Below are 20,871 nucleotides of genomic sequence, written 5' to 3' on the forward strand. Positions count from 1 at the left end.
GTATGTGTGTGTGTGTGTGTGTGTGTGTGTGTGTGTGTGTGTGTTTTGTCTCGTCTTGTCTTGTTTTATAGTAACAGTGTTACTATTGTATTGTTAGTGTACAGGAGCTTTTCTTGTTTTTGTTTGTATAGTATTGTTCTTGTATTATATTGTTTATGTTAAATGTGGAATGAGTGAGAGGGGTTGGGATATTATAAGCATTTGCTTCATCCAACCCCTTTTCAAGCCTTGCATAAATGTCCCTGCCAAAATGTTTTTAAAAAAAAAGTGTGTGTTGTACTGTGCAGGTTTGAAATAAATAACTCAATCAATCAATATATATTTTTTGTTTTATCAAAACCCAAATACTTTCCCACCCAAAAAATTATAAATTATACATATGTGTATCTTAATAAATCAGAATATCTTTGAAAAGTTATTTCATTTCAGGGGTTCAAAATTAAAAAGTGAAATTCTTATATTACGGCACATAAATTATGTTTAAGAATGTAATTCTTAATTCATTAATACTTTTGATGGTTGTATCTTACAGCAAATAAAAATCTCAAATTCAGTACCTTATAACTGGAAAAAAACTGACGACTGTTTGTAGCTCTAATAAGCAAATGAGCAGCAACAAGTATTTAATTGGTCTCTAAGGGCCTGATCTACTGAGATTCAAATACCATGCGCTTAACAGCGTGCGCAAACAATAAAATTGCATCTACAATTAGTGTGATCTAAGACTGTGTGTACAATAATCCTCACTCCTCAGATAAAAAATGCTTCCGAGTGAAGTTGTCGTTCTTATGCTGCGTTCCATCTGTTGAGAGCCATACACAATCAAGTTGGTGGTGTGTGAATTTTCAAAGTTGACAATTTTGTGCCACAACCTTCGACTATTCAGGTGTGATGCATGATTTATAACCTAACATTAACACATTCAAAGGCAATACAGCAGCAGCAGCAGTTCAGGCTCCTTCTTTTTTTAAAGTTGAGTTGCAAATAATGTTATTAGCTGCAGAGGAGCAGTATGAGCAATGCAGTGTGTCATGATGCAAAAAAAAAAATAATAATTGTATTTGCTATAGCTTAGTTATTGTGAACGTTTTTTAATATGGCCATTTTTTTTAAATAATTTTTTTAAGTGCTTTATCGTCATTGTTGGCCGCTTTGTACTAAGAGTTTTCTCAATATTTAAACATACAGAAAAGGGAAAGTCATGTGTGTTCTTGACACTGTACATACAGGGATTGTGGATGACAGGCACAATTCCAATAAAAAGAGCAGTTCCCCCTTAAAAAAGTTAACATAAATTTGTAAGATACACATTTTTTTTCACAACATCTCCCTGTCTTTCCCTATGAATTTAAAGTGGGAATGAATTATCTTGGGGACAGATTAAGATTCAATATAAGATTTGCATGATATGTTGAATTGTGCAAATGCAACCATGTGATGTTCTTTAATGTAACTTGTTAAGCATGTCTGAAGCAAATTGTTTGTAACCATAACCACGCACGCACGCATGCGCACGCATGCGCACGCACACGCACAAGCACACACACATGCACACATACACACTTGTTTTTTTTTTGTTTTTTTTTGTTTTTTTTTTGTTGTTGTTGTATTTGTTACCTTCTTGAGACCTCTGAAAAATGCTTACCTCTTTAGGACCACCCTTTCTAGATTTATAAAAGATTTGTATTTACAACATTAATAGTTTACACACACTATGTAAATATAAAAAAGCTTGTTGTGAAAAATGAGTTGGAATTTGACAAGAAAAGGTCACAATTTCACAAGAAAAACTTAAGAATTTTGGCAGTGTTATAATAAAAGTCGTAATTTTACTCAACGCAAGTCAAAATGTTACAATAAAAACTGAACATTTGTGCAATATTATGATAAAAGTTGGAATTTTACTCAATAATAGTAGCAATTTTACAAGAAAAGCTTAAAATGTTGGCAATTTTATGAAAATAGTTCAATTTTACTTGACAAAAGTCACAATTTTATAAGAAAACTGTAAAATGTTGGCAATTTTATAATAATAATCAGAACTTCATTTGGCAAAGTTATGACAAAAGTCATTATTTTACTCAAAAAATTTCACTGTTTTACAAGAACAACAAAAAAATTGGCAATATTGTGATAAAAGATTTTACCACCAGGGGTGCAAATGAGATCTCTATTTTTTGTTTTTTGTAATGTGTTAAGGCCGATGACAAACGAGTCACCGACCACAGATGGCCCCTGTGCCGCACTTTGGGCAACCCAGCTATAGAAGCTAACTGTCAATGGCCACTGTAGTCTTAGTACCGTAGTGTATTTGTTCATCCTATGGTCACATATAGGACGCGGGTTGTCTTAAGTCAGCACCGGAAGTTGTAAAATCAGCTGTTAACCTGGCAGGTTTTTTGGGGGATTAATTAATTAATAGGGAAGTCCTTCTTTAGCTGCCGTCTTGTTTTATCATATATTGCTGTCTTTGCACCTGTCAATGTTTACTTTTGTATGCACACTAAATCATCAAAAATCCTGACTTCGGAGCAATGTTCACGGACTCTAGTATTTGGCTCTCTATTAGATGCAATGGTTTTCCTTATTGAGACCATGACTTCGGTCCTAACTTGTTCACCGGTCCTCATATGGAAGGTACTTTTCCTTGTTGATGTCTGCGCGCGCACACACACACACACACACACACACACACACACACACACACACACACACACACACACACACACACACACACACACACACACACACACACACACACACACACACACACAAAGAAGGAAGCAGCTTACCAAAGAGAGAAATCCTGTGTCTTACAAGAGCTGCCAGTTTACAAAACAAGCTAGAGGTGTGAAGGTTAGAAAAGGGAAGAAAGTCAGAAAATTACAAAGGGTACAGATAGTAAATAATGATCAGTAGTAGTCATGCTGTGTGCAGTAGTTGTGTGTGGATGCAATATAAGGGAAGGTTGTGACCTGGTGACCATTTCCTTCTCCTTGTTGGAGGCGTAGCCGCTGCTACTCAGGTTCTTATTGGGTGATGACAGGAAGTAGAGGGAGTGATTCTTGAAGTATTGGTCAATGAGCGGTAGAAGCACCTGGGAGCACAACATCAGCATGACAATCAAAATAATACATAAGATTTGTATAAAGAATCTCTTACAAATCTCATTCTTACTTTGGCAAAAAACTTGATTTCTTGCTCATGAGGCGACCTGTCTGTTTTGCCACTGGAAGCCATGGCCTCTGGAATGAATGATTATCAACATTAAAATAAAAAAGGACTTGTGTCATAGGTGCATCGGTATCATACCTAGATGTGAGATGAACTCCTGGGCGCAGTCAACATACTTGAGCAGCTTCTTGAGGAACCTGTAAGCAAACCTTTTCTCCATGAACGAGGAATCCTGCTCCAATTCCTTTAGACCTCTGCAAACCAATACGTGGAATGGCAATTACCTTTATGAACGGCTATCATGTAAACCACACTGTCCAATGGCCACATTAGGAAACGTTTTGCCATTTTAGTGTTCACCTTGTGATGCTGTAGCCACTGATTTGAAGGAAGCGGAAGAGGTCCTGAGCCTTCTCTCGATCACGAGCCTTCTCTTTGGCTGTCAGCGTTTCGTAGGGAACCAGCAAAGGGTGTGTACCTCCACCTAGTGAAACACTGAACCTTGTGATATGTGGCATCAACTATGTTATTTTGCAGGAAAGCACTGGTCAAGTGGTTTTGACCTTTTTACTAGGCAATACAGATCGGTGGTATAGCCTAAAATCTTTAATGTGATACATATCACAAGCAATTTGTTGATATATAAATACACAACCTCTTCAAATTAGATTACAAAGGCTCCTAATTTGGCTGCTGACGTCTCAGTTGTATTATTTTCTCAAAATTATTATTAACTTGATAATTAACTGTTAATATCTGGTTACTTTCTGTTGTGACATGGTTCTATCTACACTTTTGTTAAAATGTACCAAGCAGCACTTATTCTTCTGTTGTTTGAATACTTTACATTCGTTTTGGGTAATACGCATAGGCAGTATTGGTCATACTAATGCTGATACTGATCCTTAAAATTTTTGTCGTTATTCAGTGAATGATTACATTTTTGATCACAATTATAATCACACAAGACGGCAGTGTAACAATGTCAATTACATATTTAAATTTTTTGCTACTATTGGCTGAGATTTAAATCTTTTGGCTTGAGTTTTTAAAGTCCTCCTGTGTCCATGACCTTATATCCTTAATCCAACCAATCACCGTAGTATCGACCATATACTGATACAATATTGGTGTTGCTACTGTTGATATTTGTATCGATCCGCCCACCTTTTGTTACATTATAGAGCTCTAGCTCTACTACAGGCTTATTGTATTCTCCTACGGTGTGTAGTTTAGCATGTTTAGCTATTCCTAATCCTCCAATGATAATAATAATATGAGTTTATCTGCTGCCATGGAGGTGAGGATCACTGACTTAGAAACAGCTTTGCATTGCGGAGGGACGTTAGCCGCTAGCTTGCGAATGATGATGCTACTGTGCTATGAGGTTACCATCCGTTCGGTGTTATTGTCAAATTTGCGAGACACAGCTAAAATGTGTCATCAATGAGCATTATCACAATTTAACGATTTATGTCATTTCTATCGTATATCATCTACACTTGCAACGCTACCATTGACTGACCCTTGACCATATAGGCTATTGGGAATCTTGAGTGCTTTGGTGATGCAGTTATTGCAAAACACAAATGTAAAACTAAAACACAAACCGTCATATCATGTGCTTTGAATCCGCACAAACTTGTGTGCACGCAGTTTATAAACAGGAAGTACCATAACAACCCCAATATAAGCCAAGCCTGAGTAGAAGACTACCCCTCTTTTTTAACTGGTAATAGGATATTATTAAATATAAGATATGTTTAGCTGCTCAATAGTTTGATGAGGGTGCGTCAGTGATCACCATTATCTTAAAATTAGCATCATCCTGGTGTTTCTCTTATGGGTCTGTGTGTCGCTGCTGCTCTTCAAGTCACTTGAGTGTGAGTGACAGAAAGAAAAAAACTGCTTGGAAACAGTCAGTTGCGCCACCAGTTGGTTTGCCTGTATATCTCTAGACCCTGGTTGTACAACGAGGAAGATTTTTTGATACTGTCTTCTAGGGAAAAATGTCTTATATTCGGGTCAATACGGTAAAATTAGGCTTATTAGCTTATCACCTCGATATCCAAGGTCACTCTTTTTCCTTTTGGCCCAGATGTTATGGTTATTTTCAGCCACCACCTCCACCATTCCCTTTTAACCAAAGACAAAAAAGTAGAAAAAAAGGTCAATTCTAATCAGCATTCAGTAAAAAAAAGTAGGGATGAGCATACAAATAATCAAAATAAATGTTAAGAAAGTAAATTACCGGTACATAATTAATTAAATGACATGTACAAGGTGTACACTGCTTTCTGCCCGAGTGCAGCTGGGCTGGGATGGGCTCCCCCCCCCCTCACACACACACACCGCAACCCATAGAGGGACAAGCAGTAGAAAATGGATGGATGGATGGATGTTTTAAATAAACTGAGACAAAGTTGAGTGCATTACTCAGATGCAACCAGCAGAGGTGCTGTTCGTCCAGTTGCAACTAGTTTGGCACACAACATCAGCTGTGGGAAATTGAGCTGACCATTTGTTGAAATAATAAACTCCCCTGGGAAGCAGTGCTTTGCTCAATTCAATAGCATTGAAACAAGAGCTCAGAATATTCAAAGAGATATGATCTCATCCTAATATAATAAATCAATTAATTGGTAGTTGATTTACTCTAACAAGGAAATTAAAGAAAATGCCCATCCCTGTTGAAATAAATACTTTAAATAAAAACATTTTTGAAAAGAATAATCAAAAAAATGTTTGGTCACTCACTTGGAGTTCTCTGGATAGAACCACATTGCTTGTGTCTACCGGGCTGGGATGAAATCCGTTCGCCTAAAAATGTTCAAAGAAATTGAAATGAATGATTCTGCTATCTTGTTACTCTATTTTTTGACATTTCCACTATACTTGTGAAGCCTGAGAGATCTTTCGAATCTTTTCATTCTCCCTGTGATGAGACATGCTCTCTCCATCTCTGGCTCGGTCAACACTCCAGCCCATTGCCAGCATGCTTTTCAATGACTCCCTGATTGGCCATCTGTAAATGTCTTTCTCCTGAACACCAGAAGGCAACATTTTGAAATAATTACTCTCTACATAGTCCTTTAGTTACAAAACCCAAAACCAGTGACGTTGGCACGTTGTGTAAATTGAAATAAAAACAGAATACATTGATTTGCAAATCCTTTTCAACCTATATTCAATTGAATACACTGCAAAGACAAAATACCTAATGTTCAAACTGGTAAACTTTGATATGTTTTGCAAATATTAGCTGATTTGGAATTTAATGCCTGCAACATGTTTCAAAAAAACTGGCACAGGTGTCAAAAAAGACTGAGAAATTTGAGGAATGCTCATTAAACACTTATTTGGAACATCCCACAGGTGAACAGGCTAATTAGGAACAGGTGGGTGCCATGATTGGGTATAAAAGCAGCTTCCATGAAATGCTCAGTCATTCACAAACAAGGATGGGGCGAGGGTCACCACTTTGTCAACAAATGCGTGAGCAAATTGTCGAACAGTTTAAGAACAACATTTTTCAACCAGCTATTGCAAGGAATTTAGGGATTTCACCATCTACGGTCTGTAATATCATCAAATGGTTCAGAGAATCTAGAGAAATCACTGCACGTAAGCGGCAAGGTCGAAAACCAACATTGAATGCCTGTGAACTACGATCCCTCAGGCGGTACTGCATCAAAAACCGACATCAGTGTGTAAAAGATATCATCACATGGGCTCAGGAACACTTCAGAAAACCACTGTCAGTAACTACAGTTTGTCGCTACATCTGTAAGTGCAGGTTAAAACTCTACTATGCGAAGGGAAAGCCATTTATCAGCAACACCATAAAAACGCAGCCAGCTTTGCTGGGCCCAAACTCATCTAAGATGGACTGATGCAAAGTGGAAAAGTGTTCTGTGGTCTGACGAGTCTACATTTCAAATTGTTTTTGGAAACTGCGGACGTTGAGTCCTCCGGACCAAAGAGGAAAAGAACCGCACTGTTATAGGCGCAAAGTTCAAAAGCCAGCATCTGTGATGGTATGGGGGTGTATTAGTGCCCAAGACATGGGTAACTTACACATCTGTGAAGGCACCATTAATGCTGAAAGGTACATACAGGTTTTGGAGCAACATATGTTGCCATCCAAGCAATGTCTTTTTTATGGACGCCCCTGCTTATTTCAGTAAGACAATGCCAAGCCACATTCTGCATGTGTTACAACAGCGTGGCTTCTAGTAAAAGAGTGTGGGTACTAGACTGGCCTGCCTGTAGTCCAGACTTGCTCCCATTGAAAATGTGTGGCGCATTATGAAGCACAAAATACGACAATAGAGACCCCGGACTGTTGAACAACTTAAGCTGTACATCAAGCAAGAATGGGAAAGAATTCCGCCTGAGTTTACTGAGTGTTGTTAAAAGGAAAGGCCATGTAACACACTGGTAAAAATGCCCCTGTGCCAAATGTTTTGCGATGTGTTGCTGCCATTAAATTAAAAGTTAATGATTATTTGCCAACAAAAAATTAAGTTTCTCAGTTCAAACATTAAATATCTTGTCTTTGCAGTCTATTCAATTGAATATAAGTTAAAAAGGATTTGCAAATCATTGTATTCTGTTTTTATTTACAAATTACACAATGTGCCAAGTTCCCTGGTTTTGGGTGTACATCAAATGGACAAAAGTACTGGGACACATCTTTTATTCAATTATTTGAATCAATAAAGAGTCAGGATACACCCTTATTATTCATCTTAACAAGACCTTTATGACATTTCAAACTTAATAATACAAAAACAACAGTGTTTCATATATATTCATTAATTTGTGGCAATTTCTCGCCCGAGTACATTTGGACTGCCAAAATTAGATTTGGCACTACCTGTTAGGTGGCGGTATGCATTATAATTTCACTTCTTAACAGCTCATACGCACATGATCTACTGGAGACTTAGACGACATTGCAGGATCAGTGTTGCCAACTTAACGACTTCATTGCTACATTTAGTTAGTCTTCGGAGCCCTACGGATAATGGGGGCTTGAGCTACTAAGATCCAAATAACACAAACTAAATAGCGTGTGCAAGCTAATGAATTGTTTGTACTAATAGTGGGTATGTTGCATGTGATCTACTAAGACCGAGTGTACAATAGATAATTGACAAAGTGCAAAAGTGACACAGACCGTCCTCTTAAAATGAGGATTTTTCGTGTACTACTGGCATTTATGTGCCCATAGAGAAACTCAATTCTCTTCAAATTCATGCTATCACGCTCCACACCTGTAGGGTTTTGCAATGTTGTTGAACAAGCAGCACACATTTATAATATGTACAGGTGCCACATTTACTGCAATAAAGAATCGGCATATATAAACATTTTTAGAATGCTGACATCGCGCTCTAACTGGAGGCGGTGGACCATCACAACACTGCAGCACATTAATGCGTCTGGGGAAAAAAACAATGAAATTGCATTCTGCAAGATATTTTTTCATATACATTATTTTACAGTGGAACCTCGATTCACAAACGCCTCATTGTGTCATTTTCAGTTTACGAATGTTTACGTCGCGCCAAATGTCTCCGTGTGCAGACCATGTGTCAGTGTACGTGCGCTTAAGTTATTTATTCATTCATTTTGCATGCCGCTTGAAGACATCAGGGGGCTGCCATATTGATGACATCACTTCCTGTACATGCGTAGGCCGTTTTAAAAAGGCTGGGCCCCCTACGTCACATCCTGTTTACATGCTGTACACACCATTGCAGCCATTAGAAGAGTTTCAAGGCTGGCGGCACTTCTGTCAACTTTATTTTCACAATCGTTGCCTCAAACTGCTCGTTATGCTAACTCTAGTGGCAACTACGTGAAGCCACTGCTTGTTTAACACTCCCGAACTCCCACAAATATTCCCGGACCAATGGTAAAATTATTTTCTATTTTTGGTTTTGTAGTGCACGAACGATACTTGTGTGTGTGTTTGCGTGTTGACATTTAAGCTTGCTGTAATGTTGTGTAATGTAATGTTGAGATTGTTCATTACATCCTTGTTATGTTAGTTAGATGATATGAGGACACATACGGTATTTATATTTATATATGTATATATATATATATATATATATATATATATGTATATATATATATATATATATATATATATATATATATATATATATATATATATGTACACAGTCGTGGTCAAAAGTTTACATACACTTGTAAAGAACATAATGTCATGGCTGTCTTGAGTTTCCAATCATTTCTACAGCTCTTTTTTTTGTGATAGAGTGATTGGAGCACATACTTGTTTGTCACAAAAAACAATCATGAAGTTTGGTTCTTTTATGAATTTATTATGGGTCTACTGAAAATGTGACCAAATCTGCTGGGTCAAAAGTATACAAACAGAAATGTTTTATTTGGTTACATTACATGTCCCTTGGCAAGTTTCACTGCAATAAGGCGCTTTTGGTAGCCATCCACAAGCTTCTGGCAAGCTTCTGGTTGAATTTTTGACCACTCCTCTTGACAACATTGGTGCAGTTCAGCTAAATTTGTTGTTTTTCTGACATGGACTTGTTTCTTCAGCATTGTCCAGATGTTTTCAATGGGGTTTAAGTCAGGACTTTGGAAAGGCCATTCTAAAACCTTAATTCTAGCCTAAATTAGCCATTTCTTTACCACTTTTGTTACAATCAAATCAAATTAGCTTCATGGCATGGCCTCTTAACTTCATGTGAGTGATTATGATTGACAACACCTGTTGACTTCTCCTAGCCCATTTAAATAGGGTTCATGTGATGCAGTCATTAGACTCGGTTTCCAAACGCGACAATGGAAAAGTCAAAGGAACTCAGCACAGATCTGACAAAACATATCATTGACTTGAACAAGTCAGGAAAGTCACTTGGAGCCATTTCAAAGCAGCTTAAGGTCCCAAGAGCAACTGTGCAGACAATTGTTCGTAAGTATAAAGTGCATGGCACAGTTTTGTCACTGCCATGATCAGGAAGAAAACACAAGCAATCACCTGCTGCTGAGAGAAAGTTGGTCAGGATGATCAAGAGTCAACCGAGAACCACCAAAAAGCAGGTCTGCAATGAATTGGAAGCTGTTGGAACACAGGTGTCAGTGTCCACAGTCAAGCGTGTTTTGCATCGCCATGGACTGAGAGGCTACCATGCAAGAAGGAAGCCCTTGCTCCAGAAGCGACACCTTAAGGCTCGTCTAAAGTTTGCTGCTGATCTCATGGACAAAGATAAAACCTTCAGGAGGAAAGTTTTGTGGTCAGATGAAACAAAAAAATTGCTGTTTGGCCACAATACCCAGCAATATATTTGGAGGAGAAAAGGTGAGGCCTTTTATCCCAGGAACACCTCCCTACCGTCAAGCATGGTGGTGGTAGTATTATGCTCTGGGCCTGTTTTGCTGCCAATGGAACTGGTGCTTTACAGAGAGTAAATGAGACAATGAAATTACCTCCAAATTCTTCAGTACAACCTAAAATCATCAGCCCGGAGGTTGGGTCTTGGGCGCAGTTGGGTGTTCCAACAGGACAATGACCCCAAACACATGTCAAAAGTGGTAAAGGAATGGCTAAATCAGGCTAGATTTAAGGTTTTAGAATGGCCTTCCCAAAGTCCTGACTTAAACGTGTGAACAATGTTGAAGAAACAAGTACATGTCAGAAAACCAACAAATTTAGCTCAACTGCACCAATTTTGTCAAGCGGAGTGGTAAAAATTCAACCAGAAGCTTGCCAGAAGCTTGTGGATGGTTACCAAAAGTGCCTTATTGCAGTGAAACTTGCCAAGGGACATGTAAGCAAATATTAACATTGCTGTATGTATACTTTTGACCCAGCAGATTTGGTCACATTTTTAGTGGACCCGTAATAAATTCATAAAAGAACCAAACTTCATGAATGTTTTTTGTGACAAACAAGTATGTGCTCCAATCACTCTATCACAAAAAAAAGAGCTGTAGAAATTATTGGAAACTCAAGACAGCCATGACATTATGTTCTTTACAAGTGTATATAAACTTTTGACCACGACTGTATATATTAGGGCTGTCAAAGTTAACGCGATAACGCGTTAACATAATAATTTCAATAACAGCAATAATTTTTTTAACGGGCGATAATGCACACGTGTCCATTTTGACTCTCGGGGAGTGCCGTAGCGGAGGAACCGTGGCTGTAGTTCACTTGTTTTCATGAGCCACAAGCGAGCAGAAATGGACAATGAAAAGTCTACCTTTTAGAAATATCAGGTAAAGCCAAGGCAAGTTGTTCTCCCGACAAAAAATGACTCTTTTTCGCATTGAGAAGAGGTGACATCATTGCAGCAAAAGCCTGCTGCGCGCGTGGTTCAGGTGGGTGGTGCTTCACTTCCGTGTTTAGATTACCGTTAAGGTGCAGTGATAACATAACATTTAGAATGTTACTGTGACTGATTTAGTAAGTAAGATGACATAAAAGCTCAACAGAAATGAAAGACAGCCTGCAGGATGTCGAAAGGAGACTTATTTTATTGCAAACAGTCGATCCGACATCAAAACATGTCAAGACACTTTCTCAAACCAATCACACACTTTTCCGGCTTCAAAATAAATGCGCTACGCTATACATCCGGTTTAACTGTATTTACAAAATGAAACTGTCTTACATTACAATCATACTTTGTCACTAGGGATGGGCACCAGATCCGGTATTCTTTTGGCACCGACCAAAACCAGCCGGCACTACCGGGAACCGATTCACGTAAGATCCAGCGGTGCCATGTTTCGTTGCCTAGGTTTCGCGTGACGTCACGTATGTCTGAATTAGCACAAGAAAAAATTAAACCGCAGTCAGACGTACTGTGCTTCAACATACGGGTATTATTATGGTTTGTGTATAAGGACCCCAAAATGGCACCTATTAGGAGACCTAATATCTGGCGTTTTTTTCGCCCCATTATGCAAAAGCAACTTTTTTTTACCTAATAGTACCTGCTGTTGTGTATTTGGGATATGCATAAGTCCCAAAAAATTTAAATATACCATGGAGGCATTGCGGAGATACTTAACAATCTTACCTTCCTTCATACTTCCTCAAAACACACTGCTTTCCTAACCGGTGACTGTCATCGGATTATCCAAATATGGTATAGAATGTACCCAAAGCGCTAAAAACGACAACAAAGATGACGGGCAGAAGATGCAGTTGAAGTTGAGCCACATACATAAGACCACCCACCGAACGACGCATCCTGAAGAGACGGTCAGAAAGCGGCTTGAAGATGGTCTGTAAAACATATTCTATGCAACATTTTGACAAAAGAACCACTATTACTTGTTATGTAGACCACAAGGAAGAAGTTAATGTGGAAAAGAAAACATAATATGACCTCTTTAATGCCCCATATAATCTGGTGCGCTTTATGAAAGAAAATAGACCCGTTAATCGACAGTGCACTTTAGTGTGCTTTATGGTCCAAAAAATATGGTATTCGTTACAGGAGCAGAGGGCACCCTCACAAGCACGGGGAGTGTGCATTACCATTACCGTGAAGGGGAGGTGTGGAAGCATGAAGAACACCTACACAAGCGGGCAAAAGAACTAGAACACTGATTAAGAGCGAAGCTATCTTTCATATCTTGAGTGGCCTTTGACCAAACAAATATTGTTCACACATCATTAATTAATCACGGACAGGCTGTCGGGGATGACCCATTTTTTGTTCCTGCAAATATAATAGCTGGTTGTCCCAATACTTTTGTCCAGGTATCCAGCAAAAGATCATCATCGTACTGTAAAACGTATATTCCATACCTTCTCTGTCAGAGCTTTGTATGTCCTGAGCTGTGGGTGAGTCTTGGCCTTCTCATCCACACAGTCTCCATACTTCCACCCAAGCAGCACCTGAAGAACAATCACAGTGAGTCCATTGTGTCTCTAATCACTACACAGACATTGTTTATTTGTTGATTATCATGGTAGAAGATATGTTACACGCAACAATATGTCCCAATTTTGCTCTACTCAGCTGTCTTTTCACAAATGCAATAATGCATTATGTAGCAGGAACAATATAAAGGTTCTCTATACAGAATGAAAGCAGTCTTATTGTCACACCTCATTAGCTTTACCTTCTCTGCTGACCATCTCTCATGAGAATGTTCAGCATACTTGTTGACAAAGTGTTCAAGCTTCTCTGGTAGGGCAATGCTGAAAAACAAATGTGCGTATTAATAATGGGGATAATAATGTTTGTACAGCATCAAACGTGTATGTGGATTGTCACTTACTGAGCAGTGGTGAACGGTTTGGGGTCAAAGTTTCCATGAGTATCTACAGAAAGGGGCTTCTCCATGCTGCTACCAATGGATGCATCCACGTAGTCGGGTGGCAACGCTCCAGCTATGGCGCTCAGGCAGGGCATCGCCATCTTGAACAGATCTGGGTCATATTTCTGCAAAAAAGGAAGAAGAAAACCTCATTGAAGTATTGTCATCCATCGGTTGCTCATTAAAGTCGTTGGAACAAGAATGTAGCGACAACAAGACAGAGAAGTAGCCTGTAGAAGAGACATTAACGATGAAGAGCTCAAGCATACTTGAGGCTTCAGATCAATATCATCCATTTGGATATTGATGTTTTTAATGTGGGCCGTTTGCAAAGCCTCCTCAAATGAGCGTGCATTTAGAAAGATGTGCTGAGTCCAGACGTTTACACTATTTCAATGTATTAATGCATGGATGTCTTTTGCACACATGCATGTTCATCAACTTTAAATAACACAACAAAATGTTCATTAGGTGCTTTCACTAAGCACATTCTATAGTCTCTGAATCTTTAACAGGCATAAGGCTTTGGATTCTGTCCGCCGGTTACCTCGACCATGGAGTTTATTGAATGCAAAATGAAAGTTGCTTTGTGTATGCGAGTTCAGGGGATATAATGTCCAAGGTTCTGGGTTGCATGTTTTTTGTTTAATTTGGACCACACTTACCGTATTTTTCGGATTATAAATCACAGTTTTTTTCATAGTTTGGCTGGGGGTGCGATTTATACTCTGGAGCGATTTATGTGTGAAATTATTAACACATTACGTAAAATATCAAATAATATTATTTATCTCATTCACGTAAGAGACTAGGCGTATATCAGCAATCGTCACACACACACACACGTCACCCAATAAAAATTTGGCGGGGACGGGTCATGGCAGAAGTGCATTGTGAAAAAAAATATGCCACCTGCTACTACTTCCGTACCTATGAAAATTGATCATTTCAACATTGGCGGTAACTTATAAAAACTGCGCTGTGGGGTCTCTGTTGGTGACTTGATGTGGTGGCGGCGCGGCCCCCATGTCTGGTCTGGATGCTGTGTCTCGGTTGTTTGGGCGGTGATGTGTTTCTGCGGGTTCTGATGGGGTCTTTTGGTGGGGGTGGGGGGGTGTTGGTGTCTCTTGTTTGCATGTTGGCGTTTGGGCTGACTGGCGGGTTGGCGCCGGCTGGTCTTCGTGGTCCTGTTGGCCTGTGGTTGCCGGTCGCAGTTTTTTTTTATCGCTTTGATTTGATTGGCTGGTGCTGGCTGTCTGGGGGTATTGCGGCTGCTGTTTCTGCTGCCGTTTGTTTGTGGTGTGGGCGCCCGTGGCTGCTGGGTCTGGTGCAGGGGTGTGGCTGATGTTGTGACTGGTGGCAGCGCGCGCGTGGTGGTTGTCGGGGCTGACGAACTGTGTATATGTATGTATATGTGTGTGTATGTGTATGTATGTATGTGTATATATATGTGTATGTGTACATATGTGTATGTGTGTGTATGTATATGTATATATGTGTATGTGTGTGTATGTGTACATGTATATGTGTATGTGTATGTGTATGTATATGTATATATGCATGTATGTATATTTCTGGGGGTACGCTCTGGGCCTGCCTGTCAGGCGGGGGTCGACGCCTCAGGCTACTGCATCCGAACTGCGTGTCTGGAGCTCCTGGGTCCTACCGTCCATCCCTTCCGGGTGCCCGTCTTGGTTGGGGCCTGCTGGGTCTAGTCCCTGCGTCTATTGTGGTAGCTTGGTGCTACAAGGTATTCCGAGGTGCTGCGAGTCGGCCAGTTGCTGGGGTAGTGACCTTGTGTGTCAGCATGTCTGTGATCTTCTTTTAATTATTTTTTAAAAATTTTTATTTATTTATTTTTTAATATATTTTATTAATATTATTTTTAAATTTTTTCCCCTCCCTCAGGGGGAGAACTCGGCGGGGCGGTTGCTGGTTGTTCCATCTCCATCGTTGGAGTCCCTGCAGGTGGGGTGGGTGATTCCCGAGGCCCCGTGCCGGCTGGTCCTGCAGCGGCCGATTTGGGTGGGGTGGCCGGGGGCTGGCCTCGCCGCGCTCTCCGGGGGTGGGGGGGGCTCATGGGGGCCCGGTTGCCGGTGGGGCGGGGGCGGTCTTCCCGTCCGGTTGCGGGGAGTCTCTGGGTCCCTCGGGCGGGGCGTCTCGCCTTTCTGCTCGTGTGGGGTGTGGTCTCTTGCTGGCTCGGGGTCTGGCTGTCCCCTGCTTTTCTCGTGCCCTGTCCTCTGCCGGGTGCGTCTGTCTGCGGCCTGCTGCTGGCCCTTGTGGGCGGTGCGGTGGTCCGGGCTCTGGGTTTCCTGTCGCTGGCCGGCTTGGCTGCGTGGGGGCGGTGGTCCCTGGTTCCCTGGGCACCACACCTACTGTTTGTGTGTTGGGCTCTCGGGGGCCTGGGGCCGTGCTCTGGCTCCCACGCACTCTGGGAGTCGAATATATTGTACATACAAATTCGCATATGCTCACATACATACATAGGTATCTACGCTCCCACATACATACACAAATACAGTACATATTTACATACTTAAAGTTCGTACACCCACACGCACATTCAATATACAAACATACACATACACATACTGTACATATACACTCACTGTACAAACACATATACACATTCTGTACATATACATTCACTGTACAAACACATATACAGTACACATTCTGTACATATACAAATACATATGCATACTTACACTCATGCACATAATCACGTTTCATCAAACATATATATATTAAGGTTGTTGCCCTAGGGTAAACTGGGTATAACACATGGCACACGGACAAAGATTAACCTCTTGTTACTATAACAATCTACAAGGTTAAGGTAGGTTGCTTCTCTTTCTCCCCCTCCATTTTTCTGCATTCTTTCGTATCTCAAGTTATCATTACGTATATGTATTGTTGCATTTGGTATTGTTCATTATCAATAGCGCTATTTCTATTGGTATTTGAATTGCTCCATTTGTAGTGTAATAATGCTCATTGTCATTTCAGTATCATTTTTTATTTTCGCTAACTGCTTATTTGCTATTACTTTTACCATCATATTTGTACATGTCGTATTTGCTGATGTTGCTCTATTGTTGTTGTTGTTGTTGTTGTTGTTTGCTGTTGTTGTTTTTGTCTCTCTGTCTAATCCCCCTCTTGTTCCCACATTTTCCCCCTCTGTCTTCTTTTTTTTCTCTTTCTATCCCCTCCTGCTCCGGCCCGGCTGCACTAAATGATAATATAAATACATTTAATAAAGTCAAATACAAATAAGGCAACAAGAGAAGTATCCTACACTTCTCTTTTGTAAAGTAAATCTGAACAGCCGACATGGGCATCTACATCAACTATATGATTTGCCTGAGAAGCTGGACAGGACAAAAAAAAAAAAAAAAAAAGAAGATAAAAACTGAGAAGGGCTGAACAAAAATGGCACCGAAAAGGAAATCATATACTGCAGGTTACAAGCTGGAAGTAATGAATTATGCAGCAGAAAACGGCAATCGAGCAGCATCATCATATAACGTACACTTATTCAGCCTGTTGTTCACTATTCTTTATTTATTTTAAATTGCCTTTCAAATGTCTATTCTTGGTGTTGGATTTTATCAAATAAATTTCCCCCAAAAATGCGACTTATACTCTAGTGCGACTTATATATGTTTTTTTCCTTCTTTATTATACATTTTCGGCCGGTGCGACTTATACTCCGGAGCGACTTATAATCCAAAAAATACGGTAGTTTCAATGGACCTGTCTTCATGTAATAATGGCTTCCTATAAAGAACAGCACGTTGTTAGGTTTCACAAGTTTAGAGGTAAAAGACGACGTGTAAAAGTAAGTATTAGTTTAGTAAGCATTGGATTTTTAAATGAGTTTAGTGATGTACAACACTAGGCATGTCTGTGACAGCCCAAACCTACTCAGTGGCTTATTGGTTAGAGTGTTCGTCCTGAGATCGGTAGGTTGTGAGTTCAAACCCGGGCCGAGTCTTACCAAAGACTATAAAAATGGTATCAATTACCTCCCTGCTTGGCACTTAGCATCAAGAGTTGGAATTGGGGGTTAAATCACCAAAATGATTCCCGGGCGCGGCCACCGCTGCTGCCCACTGCTCCCCTCACCTCCCAGGGGGTGAAGAAGGGGATGGGTCAAATGCAGAGGACAAATTTCACCACATCTAGTGTGTGTGACAATCATTGGTACTTTAACTTTAACTTTAACTTAAATCAAACGGATGCCTCACCCTTTGGGCGAGCGAGTCAAACACTCCCCAGAAGATCTTTTTGGTGAGCTGCAGTTCGTCCTCCGAAGCCGTGCCATAGCTTCCCCAGCCAGATGGGAGGCAATAGTACTTCCAGTTCTGCTCATAATGGTTGGTTAGCAGCTGGAGGACACAGAGGGGTGGAAACCACTTCATTTGATTAATTGAATATAGAAAAATGACTTTTAATCACACAAACACTAAATATGGAGACTATAATGATGCACAAGAAAACGGTCAGAGCAAATAAGATCTCTACATGTAGATACAGTACCGTGTGTGGAAAAGACTATTCACACGCTAGTCACATCTTATAATGTTTGCTCTTTTTTTCCCTGGCGGCCAGACGGATGAAGTGGATCAGCAGAGCCAACAAGCTTGTAATCTCAAAGTCCATGTTTTTTTTTTCTCCATTGACTGTATGCCTCTTCCACACTTTCACTTTATCACAGATTTGTGTACAAAAAAAGTGTATATGTAAGAGAGAGGGAGCAACCAGTTATTTTACCAATAAAAACACACTGTAGGGAACCACTGTGACCATGCAGAAGAAAAGAAAAGGTCTGATAATGAGGCATGCAGGCAAGGCAACCAGAAGGGAATGTGATAAGAGATGGAGGCTGCCAACAGAATTTTAAAAAGAGTGAATTATATGTCGGCCACCCTGAGAGGCATCTTGCAGTATTCAGTCAGCAAGGGCACGTCAAAGACGAGGTGGTGCAGAAGCTGCTGCAGCATAGAAGGGCGAAGGTGCCTGCAGAAAGGTGAGAAAGAGATAAGCGTGGCCCCCTGAGCTTCTTTTGACCACCGTCACTGACTTGGGAGACAAGCCAGATCCGATTTATTGTTAATCTCAACCCCTGTCGGCGCAGATAAATGTGCCTTTTGTGCTCTCCTCACTTGCAGACAGCCAGCAGGCACTCTTCAATGGCGTCTCTCTGGGCCTTGGTGAGGGACCTGCCTTTGGAGAGGCGATAGATGGTGTGCAGTGTGGAATCGATGAGCGTGGCGTGGTGCTCGGTGCCAGCGAAGAGGGGCGCGCAGCGGGTGAGGAGGGGGAGCATGGCTGAGCCGATGTAACGGTTCATGGCCAATGCCGTCTCGGTGGTGCACAGACCCTCCTGCAGAGAGATTTGGGAGTGGGAGATATTAGTCTCTGGCTACGTTCACACTACATGGAAAGATGTCCAAATCAGATTTTTTGCGTCAAATACGATGTTTTTATGTCGTTGTTTACATAAAAAAACATGTGATGTCTAATGTGAATGCAATGTCCCGCCCGTATGCAGACATATGAGGTCACAGTCACATTAACATGAGTCATGTACATATATACACATATATGTATATGTGTATATATGTATATACAGTATGTACATATGTACATATATGCATATGTGTACATACGTTTGTACATATATATATATGTATCTGTATGTTGAGGTGGGCGGGGGCCGGGGGCGGGGTTAAGGGGGAGGAGTATATTTATAGCTAGAATTCACTGAAATTCAAGTATTTCTTATATATATATATATATATATACAGTATATACAGTATATATATACAGTATATATATACAGTATATATATATATATATATATATATATATATATATATATATATATATATATATATATATATATATATATATATATATATGTTTAAAATAAATACTTGACTTTCAGTGAATTCTAGCTATATATATATATATATATATATATATATATATATATATATATATATATATATATATATATATATATATATATGTATTTTATTATATATATATATATATATATATATATATATATATACATATAAATAAAAGAAATACTTGAATTTCAGTGTTCATTTATTTACAAATATACACACATAACACTCCTCTCTACTCATTGTTGGGCAGTGTAATATTCTGGGTTGGAGTCAATAACCAGGCGAGGTGACGAAGTTACGTGTCTTTACTTCATACTTCAGAACCGACTCGCACACTTGCTATCAGGGTGCGCAATACAACGTAAACCGTTGGCCAACCAAAAAGTAACCACAGAACACTATACAGTATAGTGTTCTGTGGTTACTTTTTGGTTGGCCAAGCGGACGTGACGACAGACTGTCCTCACTCAGGTCCGCACGGACCTGGAGGGGGCGTGCCTTAAGTCCGGCTGGAAATCGGGAGAAATTCGGGAGAATGGTTGTCCCGGGAAATTTTCGGGAGGGGCACTGAAATGCGGGAGTCTCCCGGGAAATTCGGGAGAGTTGGCAAGTATGTTTACCCGTGACCCTAATAAGGTAAGATAACAGTAGCAGTATAAAAAATGGATGGATGGGATACCTTTTCTTTTTTTTGCACAATTATAAATTACTATATTGTATAATTAGTGTCGTGTTTTAATAGTCTACTTACTTACAATATGACCACAATGTGCAACGATGGTAATGCTACTAAGTTTATCTTTCCTTCTCTCTTTGCTTAACAGAATTCACGTATTCATTAGCCCATCACCCAATGTAAGGTGGATAGGTATATGCCATAAGGCAGCTAAAGTAAATTAATACCATTGGTTATTACAAAATTATTTTGAACGTTTCTGTGTTGGTTTATAAACCAGTATGTACAGTAGCTCTTTAACCAAATTGTATAATTAATTTGCTATTGTTACCCATGAATGTACCATATTACCATTTTATTTAAAAAAAACAACAAACAAAAATAATAAATGCATGTCTTGCTAATGATGCACATTAAATGTGTTTAACAAGCAGCTGTTAAAGGCCAAATATTAAATTATGTGTAAATAATTACTATTCAAACATATTTGAAAAAATAATCAAAGGGGAGAGAAAAGGTAGATTAAGTCTCAGACCACATGTTTTATTTTTGTTCATTACAATTACCATTTATTGTTCTATTTTACTGGTAAAACTGGTATTTACAATGGATTTGTCCCCTTGTCAGGCTTCCTGCATTTTCCTCATTATTCCTGCTTCAATTGCCCTTCAGCATATTTCAAGTTCAACCTCATACTGAAGAATGATATTGTAGAGCAACAAGTGTTAGCAAGCTGCACTAAAAGGAGCAGGTCACTGTTACAAT

At 39.7% G+C, this 20,871-nt stretch overlaps 1 protein-coding gene across 5 annotated transcripts in view; it reads right to left on the reverse strand.

Annotated features, from left to right (window-relative positions):
* Positions 1–20,871, reverse strand: part of LOC133611746 (ryanodine receptor 3-like) — a 359,447-nt gene that overhangs the window by 80,499 nt on the left and 258,077 nt on the right. For all 5 annotated transcript variants that reach the window (XM_061968833.2, XM_061968834.2, XM_061968831.2 and 2 more), the window contains 14 exons: positions 18,678–18,898; positions 18,441–18,531; positions 17,760–17,900; positions 13,471–13,634; positions 13,312–13,390; positions 12,995–13,084; positions 6,070–6,216; positions 5,932–5,994; positions 5,235–5,310; positions 3,535–3,658; positions 3,313–3,428; positions 3,178–3,245; positions 2,976–3,097; positions 2,793–2,842 (listed from right to left, as the gene is read on the reverse strand). In XM_061968833.2, coding sequence (XP_061824817.2) covers positions 2,793–2,842; positions 2,976–3,097; positions 3,178–3,245; positions 3,313–3,428; positions 3,535–3,658; positions 5,235–5,310; positions 5,932–5,994; positions 6,070–6,216; positions 12,995–13,084; positions 13,312–13,390; positions 13,471–13,634; positions 17,760–17,900; positions 18,441–18,531; positions 18,678–18,898 — 1,552 coding nt within the window. The remainder of the gene's footprint in view (positions 1–2,792; positions 2,843–2,975; positions 3,098–3,177; positions 3,246–3,312; positions 3,429–3,534; positions 3,659–5,234; positions 5,311–5,931; positions 5,995–6,069; positions 6,217–12,994; positions 13,085–13,311; positions 13,391–13,470; positions 13,635–17,759; positions 17,901–18,440; positions 18,532–18,677; positions 18,899–20,871) is intronic.

This window comes from Nerophis lumbriciformis, linkage group LG08 (genome assembly GCF_033978685.3).
Source record: "Nerophis lumbriciformis linkage group LG08, RoL_Nlum_v2.1, whole genome shotgun sequence".
In the NCBI taxonomy this organism is placed as follows: domain Eukaryota; kingdom Metazoa; phylum Chordata; class Actinopteri; order Syngnathiformes; family Syngnathidae; genus Nerophis; species Nerophis lumbriciformis.